At 43.2% G+C, this 17,619-nt stretch overlaps 1 protein-coding gene across 3 annotated transcripts in view; it reads right to left on the reverse strand.

The window, feature by feature from the left end:
• Window positions 1-17,619, reverse strand: part of IPCEF1 (interaction protein for cytohesin exchange factors 1) — a 217,152-nt gene that overhangs the window by 150,659 nt on the left and 48,874 nt on the right. The window contains exon 1 of one of the 3 annotated variants that reach the window (XM_056567039.1): window positions 14,017-14,038. The exons of 1 other annotated variant lie outside the window; for it this stretch is intronic. In XM_056567039.1, the coding sequence (XP_056423014.1) occupies window positions 14,017-14,023 (7 nt within the window). In that variant the 5' untranslated portion in view covers window positions 14,024-14,038. Of the gene's footprint in view, window positions 1-12,052; window positions 12,084-14,016; window positions 14,039-17,619 lie in introns of those variants that run through there. One more of the 3 variants, XM_056567038.1, reaches the window with a different exon arrangement.

Genomic DNA, 17,619 nt, shown 5'->3' on the forward strand with positions numbered 1-17,619 from the left:
TTTCCCTTATGAAAATCAAAAATTTAGGGTAACACCATAATATTTTTTTTCATTTTCCCATCCAACTTTTACAAAAATTCGTCAAACACCTGTGGGGTGTTAAGGCTCACTATAACCCTTGTTACGTTCCGTGAGGGGTGTAGTTTCCAAAATGGGGCCACACATGGGTATTTATTTTTTTGCGCTCAATTGCTCCCGAGTACGGAAATTTCCTTGAAATACGACAGGGCTCCGAAGTGAAAGAGCGCCATGCACAATTGAGGACTATACTAGGGATTGCATAGGGGTATTCTACGCCAGTGATTCCCAAACAGGGTGCCTCCAGCTGTTGTTAAACTCCCAGCATGCCTGGACAGTCAGTGGCTGTCCGGAAATGCTGGGAGTTGTTGCTTTGCAACAGCTGGAGGCTCCGTTTTAGAAACACTGCCGTACGAAAAGTTTTTAATATTTATTGGGGGGACAGTGTAAGGGTGTGTGTATATGTAGTGTTTACCCTTTATTATGCGTTAGTGTAGTAGTGTAGTGTAGTGTTTTTAGGGTACATTCGGAGTGGCGGGGGTTTCCGGTGAGTTTCCCACTAGGAGTTTGCGCTGTGGCAGAAAATTTGCCACAGCTCATACTTGAAGCAGGAAACTTACTGTGAACCTGCCGGTGTGAATGTACCCTGTTCATTCACATGGAGGGAGGGGGGGGGGGGCAAAGCTCCAGCTGTTGCAAAACTACAACTCCCAGCATGCACTGACAGACCGTGCATGCTGGGAGTCGTACTTTTGCAACAGCTGGAGGCACACTGGTTGGAAAACCTTCAGTTAGGTTCTGTTACTTAACTCAGTATTTTACTCCTACCATGATCGCCAATATGTAGTTATATAACAGCTGGAGGTACACAACTACAACTCCCAGCATGGCGAGACAGATGTTTGCTGTTCGTGCATGCTGGGAGTTGTAGTTTTGCAAGATTTAGAGGGCCATGATTTAGAAACCACCGCACAGTGATCTCCAAACTGTGGCCCTCCAAATGTTGCAAAACTACAAATCCCAGCATGCTCAGACAGCAAACTGCTGTGTGGGCATGCAGGGAGTTGTAGTTTTGCAAGATCTGGAGGGCCACAGTTTAGAGACCACTCCACAGTGATCTCCAAACTGTAGCCCTCTAGCTGTTACAAAACTACAAATCCCAGCATGCCCAAACAGCAAATAGCTGTCTGGGCATGCTGGGAGTTGTAGTTTTGCAACACCTGGAGGGCTACAGTTTAGAGACCACTGTTAAGTGGTCTCCAAACTGTAGCCCTTCAGATGTTGCTAGGCAACACGCCGGCTTCCGTAGTCTGCACCAGGGAGCAAGCCACCTATTGCCGCTGCTGCCGATGGTAAGTGACCCTCCGGCGCCAATCACAGGACCGTTCCCCCGTTCTGCCCGGAATACGGTGGATGGGCAGAATGGGGGAACAGAACTTTAACCCCCCCCCAATCTGCTATTGGTCGTCGCTTCTGACCGACCAATAGCAGGGATAGGAGGGGAGGTACCCCTGCCACCTCACTCCTATCCCTTCCGGGGGATAGTGATTGTCTTTATCCTCGATCCCCATTATTTTCCAGGTCAGCGGAGACTCATATGACCCGGAATCGCCGGTCTGAATTGACTGGCGATTTGCAGCGATTGCCGACATGGGGGGGGGTTCTCAGGACCCCCCTCGGTAACGTGCCAGGATTCCTGCTGAATGATTTCAGCAGTCATCCCGGTCTGGTCCCCGACCGGCTAGCGGCGGGAACTGAAATTCCCACGGGCATACCTGTAAGCCCTCAGTCCTTAAGGACACTAAAACGGGGGCGTACGGGTACACCCTCCGTCCTTATGGGGTTAAGCAGATGCCGAGCAATCACTACTTTTCCTGTTTTGCCACCTTTGGCTCCCTCTCCTGGGCTAAGTCTTTGTTGATGCCTCTGTTCACTCCTGGCTTCCACTGTCCTTTCCCTTCCCTAAGTCCAGCACTTCAGGTAACTAGGGCAAATGTTGTCACTTACATCTGTCTTAATTTAGACCCCCTTCTTGCTAAAACTAAGTTGCAACTCCAGTCTTGGTATAATCTCCCTTTTTCATTAGTGGGCAGAGTTAATACAGTGGGGATCAAAAATTTGGGCACCCCAGGTAAAAATTTGTATTAATGTGCATAAAGAAGCCAAGGAAAGATGGAAAAATCTCCAAAAGGCATCAAATTACAGATTAGACATTAATATATGTCAACAAAAGTTAGATTTTATTTCCATCATTTACACTTTCAAAATAACAGAAAACAAAAAAATGGCGTCTGCAAAAGTTTGGGCACCCTGCAGAGTTAATATCTCGTACTGACCCCTTTGGCAAGTATCACAGCTTGTAACTGCTTTTTGTAGCCAGACAAGAGTCTTTCAATTCTTGTTTAAGGTATCTTTGCCCATTCTTCCTTACAAAAGTCTTCCAGTTCTTTGAGATTTCTGGGCTGTCTGTCACGCACTGCTCTTTTAAGGTCCATCCATAGATTTTCAATTATGTTGAGGTCAGGAGATTGTGAAGGCCATAGCAAAACCTTCAGTTTACGCCTCTTGATGTAATCCCCCGTGGATTTCGAGGTGTGTTTAGGATCATTATCCATTTGTAGAAGCCATCCTCTCTTTAACTTCAGCTTTTTCACAGATGGCATCAAGTTAGCATTGTAAATTTGCTGAAATTTTATTGAATCCATTTTTCCTTCTACTCGTGAGATGTTCTCTGTGCCACTGGCTGCAATACAACCCCAAAGCATGATTGATCCACCCCCATGCTTAACAGTTGGACAGAGGTTCTTTTCATTAAATTCTGTTCCCCTTCTTCTCCAAACGTACCTTTGCTCATTCTGGCCAAAAAGTAAAAATTTAACCTCATCGGTCCACAGAACTTGTTTCCAAATTGCATCAGGCTTGTCTATATGTTCATTTGCAAAGTTCAAAAGCTGATTTTTGTGGTGAGGACGTAGAAGAGGTTTTCTTCTGATGACTCTTCCATGAAGACCAAATTTGTACAAGTATCTCTTTATAGTGGAATAGTGTACAATAACTTCAGTGTCTGTCAGATCTTTCTGGAGGGATTGTGGAGTCAAACGTGGGTTTTTAAATGTTTTTCTCACAATCCTGCGAGCTGTTCTGTCTCATATTTTTCTTGGTCTTCCAGGTCTTGCTTTAACTTCCACTGTTCATGATGACTGCGGTTTCTTAATTACATTACAAACAGAAGATATTGACATCTGAAAAAGTTTTGTTATCTTCTTATTGCCTTCTCCAGCTTTGTGAGCATCAACTTTTTTCAGTTTCAGATTTCTAGACAACTGCTTAGAAGAACCCATGGTGCTGATTGTTGGGGCAAGTTCAGATGAGTCTGGGCATTTAAAACCTTTGAGATTGACATCACCTGTCTTCCCAGATGATGATTGAGAACAATCCATGACACTGGCAGGTCTCAGCTTTGCAAAGGGGGCAGTGCATGCTATAAAGTCTGCAGGGTGCCCAAACTTTTGCAGACGCCATTTTTTTTTGTTTTCTGTTATTTTGAAAGTGTAAATGATGGAAATAAAATCTAACCCTTGTTGACATATTATAAGAATGTCTAATCTGTAATTTGATGCCTTTTGGAGATTTTTCCATCTTTCCTTGGCTTCTTTATGCACATCAATACAAATTTTTACCTGGGGTGCCCAAACTTTTGATCCCCACTGTATATTTAAGATGGTGTACCTTCCTAAGTTTTTATACCTTTTCATGTCTCCCCTGTTGTGCCCACCAAGCACTTTTTAGAGTGCGGGAGGGTGTCCTGAGATCCTTCTTTTGGCAGGGCAAAGCTTCTAGACTTTGTTTCGCTCTATTGCAGGCTCCCAACAAGGTACCCTTGCGGCTCCTAACATGTAAACTACTTTATAGCCTTCCAGTTGGTCTATGCTCAATGGTGGATCAATGTTGATCTTGCTTATGTACCTATTGTGTTGGCTGGGGCATTACTTGGCTCTTATGAAAGTCTTACCAATGTCCTGTACAGGTATTAGCCTGCAGCTCGTGAGTGACCAGAGCAAAGCATGTGATACTTGGCCAGGTGTGATAGTTATAGTTTTGTTATTTATTCAAAATCTGGCAGTTATAGTACCTAAATTTATCTCAACAGTGTAAGAATTCCATAAGGTTTAGGTTTAAAAATAAAATATACCGGGGCAGTCGACTGCTTGGCAGCCAACTGTGATGGCCATGAAGCTCAGCAGCTCCTGAGATAAGCGACTGAATAAAGCTAAGAACTGTGCAATTCATCTGCCTCTTAAACTCCATCGGGTGTTGGGAACATCTCAATCAGCAATGGCTACAAGGAGGAGGACCTAAAAAGCTGACGGACTACTATTTTTCGCCTAGGAGCTGCGTGTCTCAAGATGGCGCCGCTCCGGCTCAGCTCACATCTTCCCCGCCTTCCCCTACCAGTGGAGGGCAGCGCTCACCTCAGGAAGATGGATCCCATACTGTACAGGCCCGTAGCAGCTCTCTTCCAGCACTGGAGGATCGGGAAAATAGGGACTCTGCTGCTCTTCAGACCCGAGGAGACGGAGACCTCTCGCCGACGTTGCAGATGCGTGCTACAAACTCGGCCTTCCCTACTCCCTCGCACTCAGGCAGCCCAGTTAAGCAACGTCCTAGGCTTTCTTCATCTCCACGAGCAGCCATTACCATCGCGGGGGCCTATTTGTGAACCAGACCCATTAGTGAACCTTCCCACATCAGAAGCTCCAGTGACGGAAAATTCCCTTAAAAGCATGCTGCAAGTGTTGCATACTTCTATTCACAGTAGCATTCTTCTCACCTTACAACCCCTTCAAGCGTCTGCTACTGAGCTGGAAACAAGGGTTGACCATGCTGAAAGTAAAATGGTGGAACTAACTGGGTTTCAAAACACCATTATTGATGTTCACTATGAACTGGAAGTCCATAACCTTCATGCCAAAATAGCAGACATTGAGGACCGTTCCCACAGGAACAATGTCAGTCTTAGAGAGGTCCCTGAAGATCTCATCCTGTACATCCAGGATCTTATCAAGGCTGTTGTGCCGGACTGCTCTCCAAGAGATCTCCTCATAGACAAGGCCCATAGGGTCCCCAAACGGAAACACTTGCCTGACGATATCCCGAAAGATGTCCTGGCAGGTATTCATTTTAAGGATGCTCTCATGCTTCGTGTCAGAAACAGGGACTCACTTCCTGCCAAATTCTTTGGAGTTTCCAGATATGCTGACCTCTCCGCATTCACACTTTAGCTCAGATGAAGCTTGATTCCTATAACACAAGCTTTGCGGGACAACACAATTCCTTACAAGTGGGGTTATTCAACCCGTCTCCTTATCCAGTACCATGATGGCACCCCCGTCATCCTCTCTCTGGAAGAAGGGACTAAATTGCTCCAGAAATGGGACATTCCGTTTAAGGAATTCACAGAACTCTCCTATGCTGCCACTGGCCGAATCCAACCTGATTGGGAGATAACCGGATCTTCATGTTGCGGGCGCCCTCGGAATCCCTATGCTGCTGACTCCGTGTGTTGTTGGCTCCTATCTATCGTGGGAGCTGTCTTTATGTATTCTTATTTTTGTTTGTTTTGTTTGTGCTTTTTTTTCCAGGTTCACATCAGTGAGCACTCGGCATATGAGTGACCTACCACCATTGCAAATTCTACCTTCTGAGATTCAAGATGGAGAGACTATGTCACATAGCCTACGGTTTATTTTTAAATGGTTTTGAAAGTCTTGTCTATTAGCTCCAACGGTCTTAACACTCCCCAAAGGAGGGCATTTCTTTGGTCTGAGGATAGGAGGACGAGATGTGATTTCTGCGGCGCTCAAGAAACACATATTTTACAATCTGACGCGTTTTGGATTCACAGCCCCTCTTTCCCAAATATATACCAATCTCATTATGTAAATAAGTCTTGTGGTGTGCTTTTAGCAATTAACCCCTTCATGACCCAGCAAATTTTGATTTCTGGCTCATGTTTTTTTCCTCCCTACATTCTAAGACCCATAACTTTTTTGTTTTGCGACTGACAATGTTGTACTAGGCTCATTTTCTGCATAACGAGTTGGACTTTCCAATGATTCATTTTTTTTTTATCATACAATTACAAAGCCAGAAAAAATTATATGCAGGGCAAAATTGAAAAAATTGGGAATTGCACAATTTTGGAGGGCAATCATTTTTTCGGAGTTCAAAATACGGTAAATCTGACATTTCATATTTATTCTATGGGTTAGTACGATTACAATGATACCAAACTTATTTTGTTTAATTGTTAAAAAAAAAATTAAACCTTGAAATATAAAAAAAAGTTTGTTTATTACCATGTTCTCACCCCTATAACCCTACAGAGCTGTTTTAGAGTTTGCTTTTTGCGCCATGAGCTGTAGTTTTTAACAGTATCACTTTTGTGTAGTTCTGTTTTTTTGATCACTTTTAATACATTTTTGGGGGATGTAATGTAACCAAAAATCCACGATTTTAGCGTTTGTAATTTTTTTTTGCGTTTATGCCGTTCACCATACAGGATCAGAAACATAATAATTTAATAGTTCGGACAATTACACACACGGCGATACAAAATATATGCATTTTTTTTTCTTGTTTGTACAGTGTTTTATTAAAAAAATGGGAAAAGGGGGGTGATTAGAATTTTTATTAGGGGAGGGATTTTTTTAATATTAAAAGAAAAAATGTTTTCCTTTTTTTATACACATTTTTTGGCCCCCCCTAGGGGCCTATCATCAGCCATCATCAAATAGCTTACATATATCATTGATCTATGAAATCTGTGCTCAATTACTAAGGGCTGCCTAAGTGAGCCCTAAGCAATCACAGAGCCAGGGAAGACGATGAGGAGCAGGTAAGACCTTAGACTTCCCTAGCAACCCATAGCCCCCCGCAATTACATTGCAGTGGGGCTATGGGACCACTAGACACCAGGGAATAGTGGCATTTAGTGCTTAAATGCTGTGATCTGTATATATCACGGTATTAAACCAGTTACGATTAAACCAGACGATTGCCGAAGTCCGTCATTACAGATGTCAGCTGCTGATAGCGGGCCCCCGTCATGTACGCCCACCCAACCCATGACGTATATGTATGTCATGGGTCGGGAAGGGATTAACAGCTCCAGGAAATATCTGGTACCATAGACGTACAAGGTAGATATATCATTCTAGTGTGTTCCTGTTATAATGTGATCTATACAATTGTATCTATGTACGCCCTGAATAGGGGCCAAATCCGTTTTTTTAATAAAAGGGGTTTAGAATTCTCAACAGATGTAAACAGGGTCGCGTACTCTTATACGGAGATTTTAATGCTGTATCGGACCCTAATATAGACTCCTCCTCAACAAGCTGACACCAGCCAGTGTCTCTAGCAGATCTGCTCCATAGGGAGGAATTTTTTGATGCTTGGCGACTTATGCCTCAGAGCGTGACTATTCTTATTACTCCCCTATGCGCAACACTTATTCCCATATTAATTTATTTGTTGTAAGCCGCACCCTTCTAAATTTACTAAAATCTACCTAAATTCTAGATACCGCATGGTCAGACCACTCTCCGATTCTTTTAGAATTACATGAAGTAGATTCCTATATGTGGCATTGTAACACGTACTTAATGCATCACACTCAACAATACTCAATGTAGATTTAAAGATATATGCTCAATTGCTATTCTCCCTAACCTGGTTAGTGTAGACCAGGTGGGCTTCGTTAAAAAGAGACAAGCATATGATTAAACCAGAACGGTTCTTAATCTCTTACAAATAGTTGAAAAACGCGGTCTACCATCCCTGTTTTTATCATTAGATGCCGAAAAGGCATTCGACCGCATTAATTGGACTTTTACCTTTTCGGTCCTAGGTCGTGTAGCTTTAGGGGCGCTATTTTAGGGGCCTTTAAGGCTTTTTATACCTTCCCTAATGCGAGGGTTTTTACTAATGGGGCTCTATCAGATGAGTTTAGTATCACTAATGGGACTCGGCAGGAACTGTAATCACAGGGGCTCAATTTCACATGTACTATGGTTCTGTCCTGTGTTGTCTAGTTGCTGGTCAGATATTGAACACATTTTATGCTCCATCTATCCCCCCTATCTTGGCCCTGACCCCAAAATTGGCTCTATTATTGATTTGCATCCAAGACTTTCCCACAGAATTTCGACCACTTTTATGTAAAATCTTAGTTATTTCTAAATTGGTGGTAACCCGTCACTGGAAAGTCACTGCTCTTCCTCATACATGTGAAGCTATCTCCTCAATTAATCAAGCCTGTAAATATGAGAAGGCAATTGGTCTCAATGAAGGTACATTTTACACTAAGGTTTCCCGGTTGTGGCATAGTTGGAGCACTCCTAAATATTTCCAAGATTGAAATGGAGACTTGTCCCCTTGTATGTCTCTCACACAAATGTCTATTGGGATGCATAAGGTAATTTGTGGACTGCTATTATATATCTGCATATACTTGTACTGCTTATGTGACATACTTGCCATGTGCCTGGAATTGTGTTCATTATTCCTGTTTTGTAGGACTTCTTATCTGTTACCTTTGAAAAAGTCTCTTCATAAAACAGATTGAAGAGAAAAATTAATTGGACCAAATCTGTATATACATTTTTGGATGAACCCTGTGATTTGCCTTTCATTAATTTAAAAAAAGTTGGAGAGATTAATCTTTTGAATATCTGTGAATTAGGGTGACGGACAAACCCAGACATTTTGCAGAGATAAACATTGCCCTAGCAATAGTCAATAGGATAGCCATAGTCAAATTGGTTGTCCTCCCCCAGATTTTGTTTGCACTCTATGCTTCACTGATTTAAATATCAGATAAAAGTTTGGTGGTGCATCTTAAAGGGGTTATCCAGGAATAAAAAAAAACACAGCTACCGTATTTATCGGGGTATACCACGCACCGGCCTATAACACGCACCCTCATTTTACCAAGGATATTTGGGTAAAAAAAAGTTTTTTACCCAAATATCCATGGTAAAATGAGGGTGCGTGTGTGCGCGTGTATACCCCGATACACCCCCAGGAAAGGCAGGGGGAGAGAGGCCGTCGCTGCCCGCTTCTCTCCCCCTGCCTTTGCTGGGGTCTAGAGCCCTGCTGCCGGCCCTTCTCTCCCCCCTCGCTATCGGCGCCGCTGCCCGTTCTGTCCCCCTGACTATCGGTGCCGGCCCCCCATTGCCGGCGCCGATAGCCAGGGGGAGAGAAGCGGCGCCGACAGCCAGGGGGAGAGAAGGGGCAGCGGCACCCATTGCCGGCGCCGCTGCCCCGTTGCCTCCCCCCATCCCCGGTGGCATAATTACCTGTTGCCGGGGTCGGGTCCGTGCTGCTTCAGGCCTCCGGCGTGCGTCCCCTGCGTCGCTGCTATGCACGGCGCGGCGCACTGACGTCATGTGCCGTGCAGCACATAGCAACGACGCAGGGGACGCACGCCGGAGGCCTGAAGCAGCGCGGACCCGACCCCGGCAACAGGTCATTATGCCACCGGGGATGGGGGGAGGCAACGGGGCAGTGGCGCCGGCAAAGGGTGCCGCTGCCCCTTCTCTCCCCCTGGCTGTCGGCGCCGCTTCTCTCCCCCTGGCTATCGGCGCCGGCAATGGGGCGCCGGCACCGATAGTCAGGGGGACAGAACGGGCAGCGGCGCCGATAGCCAGGGGGGAGAGAAGGGCCGGCAGCAGGGCTCTAGACCCCCAGGAAAGGCAGGGGGAGAGAAGCAGGCAGTGACGGCCTCTCTCCCCCTGCCTTTCCTGGGGGTGTATCGGCGTATAACACGCACATAGACTTTAGGCTAAAAATTTTAGCCTAAAAAGTGCGTGTTATACGCCGATAAATACGGTAATTTCTATCAAAAACAGCTCCACGCCTGTCTCCAGGTTGGGCGTGGTTTTACAACTTGGCTCCATTAACTTCAATGGAACTGAGCTGCAGAACCACACCCAACCTGGAGACAGACAGGGAGCTGTTTTTGAAAGAAAGAAGCTGTGTTTTTCTATTCCTGGATAACCCCTTTAATAATTTGGTTTGGGAGCGAAAAAGAAACAGAATTAAGTATGAGCAACTTATTCTCTTTAACCCTGTTAACAACCATGGACGTCTATGCTTGTCCAATGGCCGTTAACGCGGTATGACGTGGGCTCAAGTCGGGAGCCCGCGTCATACCGCGTTAACGGCCATTAGACGACCCCAGCTGATTCCTGTAGCTGGGGGCCGGCGTTAATAGCCGACATACGGCAATTGATGTGGCCGGCTATTAACCCTTTAGATCGCCGCTGTCAAAGCTGACAGCGGCGTCAAAAGGTGCCTTTATCCTGTCCCTGATGGTCCAGTGGCGCGATTCATTGCTTTATGAAGCGAGCGCAGAGCACACAGATCAATGGATTCTATGGAACACTGATCTGTATGAGGAATCAAATTATTTCTCCTAAAAGTCCCCTAAGGGGACTAAAAGTGTAAAAAAAAAAAAAGCTTAAAAAAAGTTTTAAAACATACACATTAACCCCTTCCTTATTAAAAGTTTAAATCACCCCCCTTTTCATATAAGAAATATCTGAACATAATAAAAATAAACATATGTGGTATCGCCGCATGTGTAAATGTCCAAACTATAAAAATATATTGTAAATTAAACCACACGGTCAATGGTGTACACGCAAAAAAATTCCAAAGTGCTAATTTTTATACCATAAAAAAACCAGGAATAAAATGCGATCAAAAAGTCTGATCAAAACAAAACTTCAGATCATGCCGCAAAAAATGAGCCCTCATACCACCCCGTATGCGTAAAAATAAAAAAGTTATAGGGGTCAGAATATGACAATTTTAAATGTATTATTTTCGTGCATGTAGTTATGATTTTTTCCAAAAGTACGACAAAATCAAACCTATATAAGTAGGGTATCATTTTAATCGTATGGACCTACAGAATAAAGGTAAAGTTTCATTTTTACCAAAAAATTTACGACGTAGAAACGGAAGCCCACAAAATTTACAGAATGGTGTTTTTTTCAATTTTGTTGCACAATGATTTTTCTTTCCATTTCGCCGTAAATTTTTGGGTAAAATGACTGATGTCATTACAAAGTAGAATTGGTGGCTGAAAAAAAAAAGCCCTCATATGGATTTTTAGATAAAACATTGAAAGGGTTACGATTTATAAAAGTAAGGATGAAAAAACGAAAGTGCAAAAACAGAAAAATGCTTGGTCCTTAAGGGGTTAAAGGGGTTACCCAGGAATAGAAAAACAGAGCTAATTTCTTTCAAAAACTGCTCCCTGTCTGTTCTATTCCTGGATAATCCCTTTAAGAAAAGGGGAGGGGAGAGGGCTCACACTTCCAAATTTGAAGGTGTATTTCTTGACAGTTACTCCACATTAGGTAGCGCAGCATAGTTTCCCCACATTAGGTAGCACAGCACAGTTTCCCCACATTCGGTAGCCTTAGCACAGATTCCCCACATTAGGTAGCCTTAGCACAGATTCCCCACAATAGGTAGCCGTAGCATAGATTCCCCACCTGGACAGCTCTACTTAAATCTGCCTGCGGGGACTTCCTGGCGGAGGGGCGCACTATAAGTGATGTCATTGCATGCGCAGGCAGATGTAAGTAGCATTTTAGTGATGGGGCAAGACTGGTTGCCCCGTCATATGTGCACCGGGTCCCATGTAGCAGTGTTTGCCTAAGTGTGTGAAGTCTTCCGGCATTTAGCTTTGCTCACACGAAGCAGGGCTAAATGCCTGAAGAAATTCCTTGCACGGCACCCAGAACTGCATGTCCCGGGCGTCGGCCGATACAAATTCCAGATCCCTAGTGCGGGCTGCAAATGGCATTTATTTAGGTTTGGTTATAAAAAATGCTCTATGTCCAAAATGCACAGAAGATGAGAGAGATCTATATCATTGTTTATGCGCGTGTCCTACAATGCAGAGATATTGAAATGCAATAGCTACCTCAGTGAAATGACTAACCCCGTGACCTACCTAGATTGCAAAGCATGGCTAGGGAAGGTTTCTAGGTTTGTCAAATTTTGTGTAAATGGTTTGAGAGTAAATTTCCAAGTTGTGAAGAATGGTTAAGATTGGTGGAGAAAGTTATATATGAGTATTTCAGTGCAAAAACAAAAAATATGCATTCAATATGTCTACAAAATTCACTTTTACCAAAGATTGGTGGAGAAAGTTATATATGAGTAGATTTTTGTAGACATATGCAATGCATTTTGAAACACATAGGCGGAGATTTATCAAAACCTGTCCAGAGGAAAAGTTGCTGAGTTGCCCATAGCAACCAATCAGATTCTTTATTTTTTTTCTTTCAAAAATGAAAGAAGAGATATGATTGGTTGCCATGGGCAACTCAGCAACTTTTCCTCTAGACAGGTTTTGATAAATCTCCCCCATAGTTTTTCTTTTGTTCATTTTTGTAGTTTTCGTACATTCAGAACCATCCAAACGAACTGAAAAAACAAAATCATATATTCAGACAAAACACATAATCCAAATAGACAATATGAAGAGCATAATTATGAAAATCCAAATGATGCAGATGACTAAAATGATGAACGAAAACTGTCTAAAAACTAAAGCATTCACTGGATTTAATTGTTATATTTTTTGGGGGATGAGCGCTGTTATTGTCATGTGTATCTTCCTTGGCCAATCAGCTTACTCCTTTTGTGTTTCTGTTGAATCAGACTACAGGCAGGGAGGGTGTTGTTTATGTTTTAGTAGGAGTTGGAGTAGATCTTGTGACTGAGGGCCCTTTCAAAAATGAAAGAAGCAATCTGATTGGTTGCTATGGATAACTGGTTAACTTTTCCTCTGTACATGTTATGATAAATCTCCCCATATGAGAGAGAACCTGGGGGAGATTTATCAAGACCTGTGCAGAGAATAAGTGGAGCAGTTGCTCATAGCAACAAATCAGATTGCTTCATTCATTTCTCAGAGGCCTTTTTAAAAATGAAAGAAGAAATGGGATTGATCAGGAAAATGGCTCCACTTTTCTTCGGCACCGGTTTTCATAAATCTCCCACATTGGAGGTACTCAATTTCAATGAGAGAATTGAAATGACAACTGATAAAAGCATATTCACATTATTATTATTATTCTAATTATTCTAAATGGTCACATCCATTACATTCAATCATAAATTGAATATTTGATCCATGCCAACAATAACCAATAACATTGTCCCTAGCTCATATCTGTATAACCTGATGGCCAGTCAGAAAACACAGAAATATGAACGTAGTGTGAAAACATTTTCAGAAATAATTAAAAGGGTGCTCCGGTCCCCAGCGTCTGGAAGTTTATTGTTCCGAACGCTGTGCGCAGGCTTCCATGTTCAGGGCCGCCCCTCGTGACGTCACGACTGCCCCCTCGTGACGTCATGCCCGCCCCCTCAATGAAAGTCTATGGGAAGGGGGCGGGCGTAACATCACGAGGAGGCAGGCGTGATGTCACGAGGGGCGGCCCTGAACATGGAAGCCCGCGCACAGCGTTCGGAACAATAAACTTCCAGACGCTGGGGAGCGGAGCTCCAGAAGCAGGGCAGTGGAGTACCCCTTTAATTATTTCTTAAAATGATTTAACACTACGCTACATTTTTTTCTATTATGACTGCAGTTCATTGTGCTGACATTTCCTGTCAGCCCTTTTAACCAGATATTTCACACCTTTACTTCCTCATTTGTATTTAGCAGATCAACATAGCTTGTCACTTACCAAAATACAACTCTAGTTTGTCATTTATTTGTTGTTTACTTAGCAACAACATTTCTTACTCATTAAAGAAAATTTTCTTATTTAGATTGAAAAAATATTTAAACTTAAACAATCTACTATTCATGGAAATGGACACATTATGCAATGTAAAGATTTAGAAGAAATGCTAGTAAAAATCAGGCCCAGATTAAGGAGGCCTAAAATAAGGAGTAGTTACAATGCATTCAGAAAGTCTTTAGATCCTTTTTTCACATGTTGAGGCCTGGAGCTAAAAACAAAACAAAAACAAAACAATTTCCTTCATCAATCGGCACTCAATACCCCATAATAAGTAACTGAAAACAGAAATTTTTATGTAATTGCAGATTTACTTTAACTTTGCATGGACAGAAGTATTCAGGCCCTTTGCTATGACACTTAAAATGTAGCTATAGAGGCCTCCAATTTCTCTTGGTTATCTTTGAGATAATAGTTAATTAGGTAGCCACGTATATAGGTAGTTAGGCAGCCAGGTATATAGTTAGGTAGCCAGGTATTTAGGTGGTTAGGTAGTTACACAGCTAGATATGTATGTAGGTAGTTAGGCAGCCAGGTATGTAGTTAGATAGCCAGGTATGTAGGCAGCCAGGTATGTGGGCTAGGTTAGGCAGCAAGGTATGTGGGGGCAGCCAAGTATGTGGGAAAGTTTAGGCAGCCAGGTATGTGGGAGCAGCCAGCTATGTGGGAGCAGCCAGATATGTAGATCAGGTTTGGCAGCCAGGTATGTGGGGGGCAGCCAGGTATTTTTGGGGCAGCCAGGTATGTGGGCCAGGTATATGGGGGCAGCCAGGTATATGGGGGGCACCTCTCTTCCATTCTTCCTCTTCCCATTCCTTCCCTCTGTGCCAGGTTAGAATAAAAAAAGTAAACACATAAAACAAAAAGAGATACTCACCTGTCCCGCGCAGCAATGTCTTCCGCAGTACTACCAGTCGCGTTCTTAAGCCTCCACAGTGCAAGCGGCTATAAGTGACATCATAGGCACGTGCACTTCGCGGCAGGGGCAGAGGTCACGTCTCCTCTCAGTGTAGCCCAGAGATGCGGCTCACACTGAGGGAAGGTTTTCAGCAGTATGCGTGTGGGCCATACATACAGCTAAAAGCAGCGCTAGCCTGGGTCCTGCCTTACTCTGCAACCAATAGCAAGCGGCAGTTAAGTGTGAGAGAAGCTATGATTGGATAAGGCTGGACACACCACCCTCAGCACTCCAGACTGCATTTCCTGTGTTTGGACTTCTGTAAGGCCAGCAGGAGTCCAAAGTCTGTGCAAAAGATGGGGGGGGGGGGATGTGCTCTGGACAAGTAGGGAGACGCCTAGTGGCAGCTTTTTTAAACACAAATAAAACATAGAAAACGTCATCTTTTTTTAAACAAAGTATATTAGAAAAAATGTTTTATTTACCATAAGGGATGCAAACATTTTTTTAATGATAGTGCCCATTTAAGGCTGGGTGCTGTGTGTTTTTTTTTTAAACATTTTTTTATTTAATTAAACTGACTCTAACCTGTGGTCAGTTTTTTAAAGATCCAAAAAAAAAAAACTTTAGTAATAACAATGTATATGCTTCCACAACGTTAAAGGGGTTATCCACCATAAGGTGATTTAAGTAGTGCCCATTTAACCCCTTAAGGACTCGGACAATTTTATTTTTATGTTTTCGTTTTTTCCTCCTCACCTTCAAAAAATCATAACTATTTTATATTTTAATCCACAGACTAGTATGAGGGCTTGTTTTTTATGTGACCAGTTGTCCATTGTAATGCCATCACTCACCTTACCATAAAATGTATGGCGCAACTGAAAAAATACTATTTGTGGGGGGAAATTACAAAGAAAACCACAATTTTGCTAATTTTTCAAGGTTTCGTTTTCACGCCGTACAACTTACTGTTACTGTTGCGCTTTAGAAAAATTGCAAACTTTTTAACCAAATTAGTACGTTTAAAATCCCCCTATTTTAATACCATATTTGCTTATATAAAACTTTTAATACATTTTTTATAAAAAATTTTGGGAATAAAATGTTATAAAAAAGCAGCAATTTTGGATTTTTAATTTTTTTTTACGTTCACGCCGTTCACTGTATGGTATCATTAACATTATATTTTAATAGTTTGGATATTTACGCATGCGGCGATACTAAATATGTATATTAAAAATCACACTTTTTGGGGGGTTAAATAGGAAAAATTGGAACAATTTACGTTTTTAATGGGGAGGGGGGGGGTCACATTTTTTTACTTTTTTTATACTTTTTTTTTTACTTTTATTTTTACACTTTAATAGTCCCCATAGGGGACTATTTCTAGCAATCATTTGATTGCATAGGGCATAGCTCTGATCAGTATTATCGGTTATCTTCTGCTCTGGTCTGCTCGATCGCAGACCAGAGCAGAAGACCCATAGAAGGCAGCGGAGGCAGGTGAGGGGACCTCAGTCTGCCGTTCTGGATGATTGGATCACCACGGCAGTGCTGCGGCCGATCCGATCATCCATTTTAGTGACCGCAGCGCTGCAGATGCCGTGATCTGTATTGATCACGGCATCTGAGGGGTTAATGGGTAAAATCCGCCATAATGTCCGCCATTACCGGCGGGTCCCTGGCTGCTATCAGCAGCTGGGACCTGCCATGCATGACCCGAGCATCGCTTCGATGCTCGGCATTATATATAGGACATAAATGTACGTCCTGGTGTGTTAAGTACCACCTCACCAGGACGCACATTTACATCCTGCGTCATTAAGGGGTTAAGGTTCACCTTTCAATGACCCTAAGAACACTGCCAAGACAATATTGAAGTGGTTAGGGACAACTCTGTAAATGTCCTTAACCTGTTAAAGACATAGGGTGTACAGGTACGCCCTTGTGTCCTGATACTTAAGGACCAAGGGCGTACCTTTATGCCCTGAATCCTTAAGGGGCTTTTGCAGTGAGCGCAGGAGCTGCGCTCGCATCAGAGCAGTGAGTGCCGGTCATTTAACTCTTTGGACGATTTGATCATTATTGATTACGGCACCTAAACTGAAAGGCGGTGGTAGCTCAGGGAAGCTCACTAAACCCCTGCAACGTGATTGGGGAGGTTGGGGGAGCTAAAATGGCAGAGAAGGATCCCCTTACCTGCCTACGATCACCAAGTCACTGATGTAGCTTGACTTAGCCAGGCTAGATCAGTGGATCGCCGATCACACTGTGTAATGTTATGCCATAGGCATAGCATTATATAGTAAATGCAATCTAATGATTTCATAGAAAAGTCCACTATGGTGACTGGTGACGTAAAAAGAGTAGAATACAAAAAAAGAAAATGACTGTAAATTTATATTGAAAATTAACTGTGTCCTTAACCCCTTGCCCCATATGGATGTTACATAGTTACATAGTTACATAGTTAGTACGGTCGAAAAAAGACATATGTCCATCAAGTTCAACCAGGGAATTGAAGGGTAGGGGTGTTTATAAACGTCCATAAGCGGCTCCCAAGGTATGACGCGTACTCAGCAGGTGTGCGCGCATCATACCCGGTGGGTTCCGGTTGCTATAAGCAACCAGGGCCCACGGCTAATGCTGGACATCGCCGATCGGGCTGATGTCCAGCATTATCTCTTTAGACACGGCGATCAAAGTTGATCGCTATGTCTAAAGTGAAAGTAAAAGCTTCCCGGCAGCTCAGTCGTGCTGATTGGGACCCTCGTGGTAAAATCGCAATGTCCCAATCAGCTAGAATCCAACAGGAGGGTACCTTACCTGCCTCCTGCGTGTCCAATCAGCGACTGATTGCTT

The sequence above is a fragment of the Hyla sarda genome, chromosome 3, assembly GCF_029499605.1.
Source record: "Hyla sarda isolate aHylSar1 chromosome 3, aHylSar1.hap1, whole genome shotgun sequence".
NCBI classification, from domain to species: Eukaryota; Metazoa; Chordata; class Amphibia; order Anura; family Hylidae; genus Hyla; species Hyla sarda.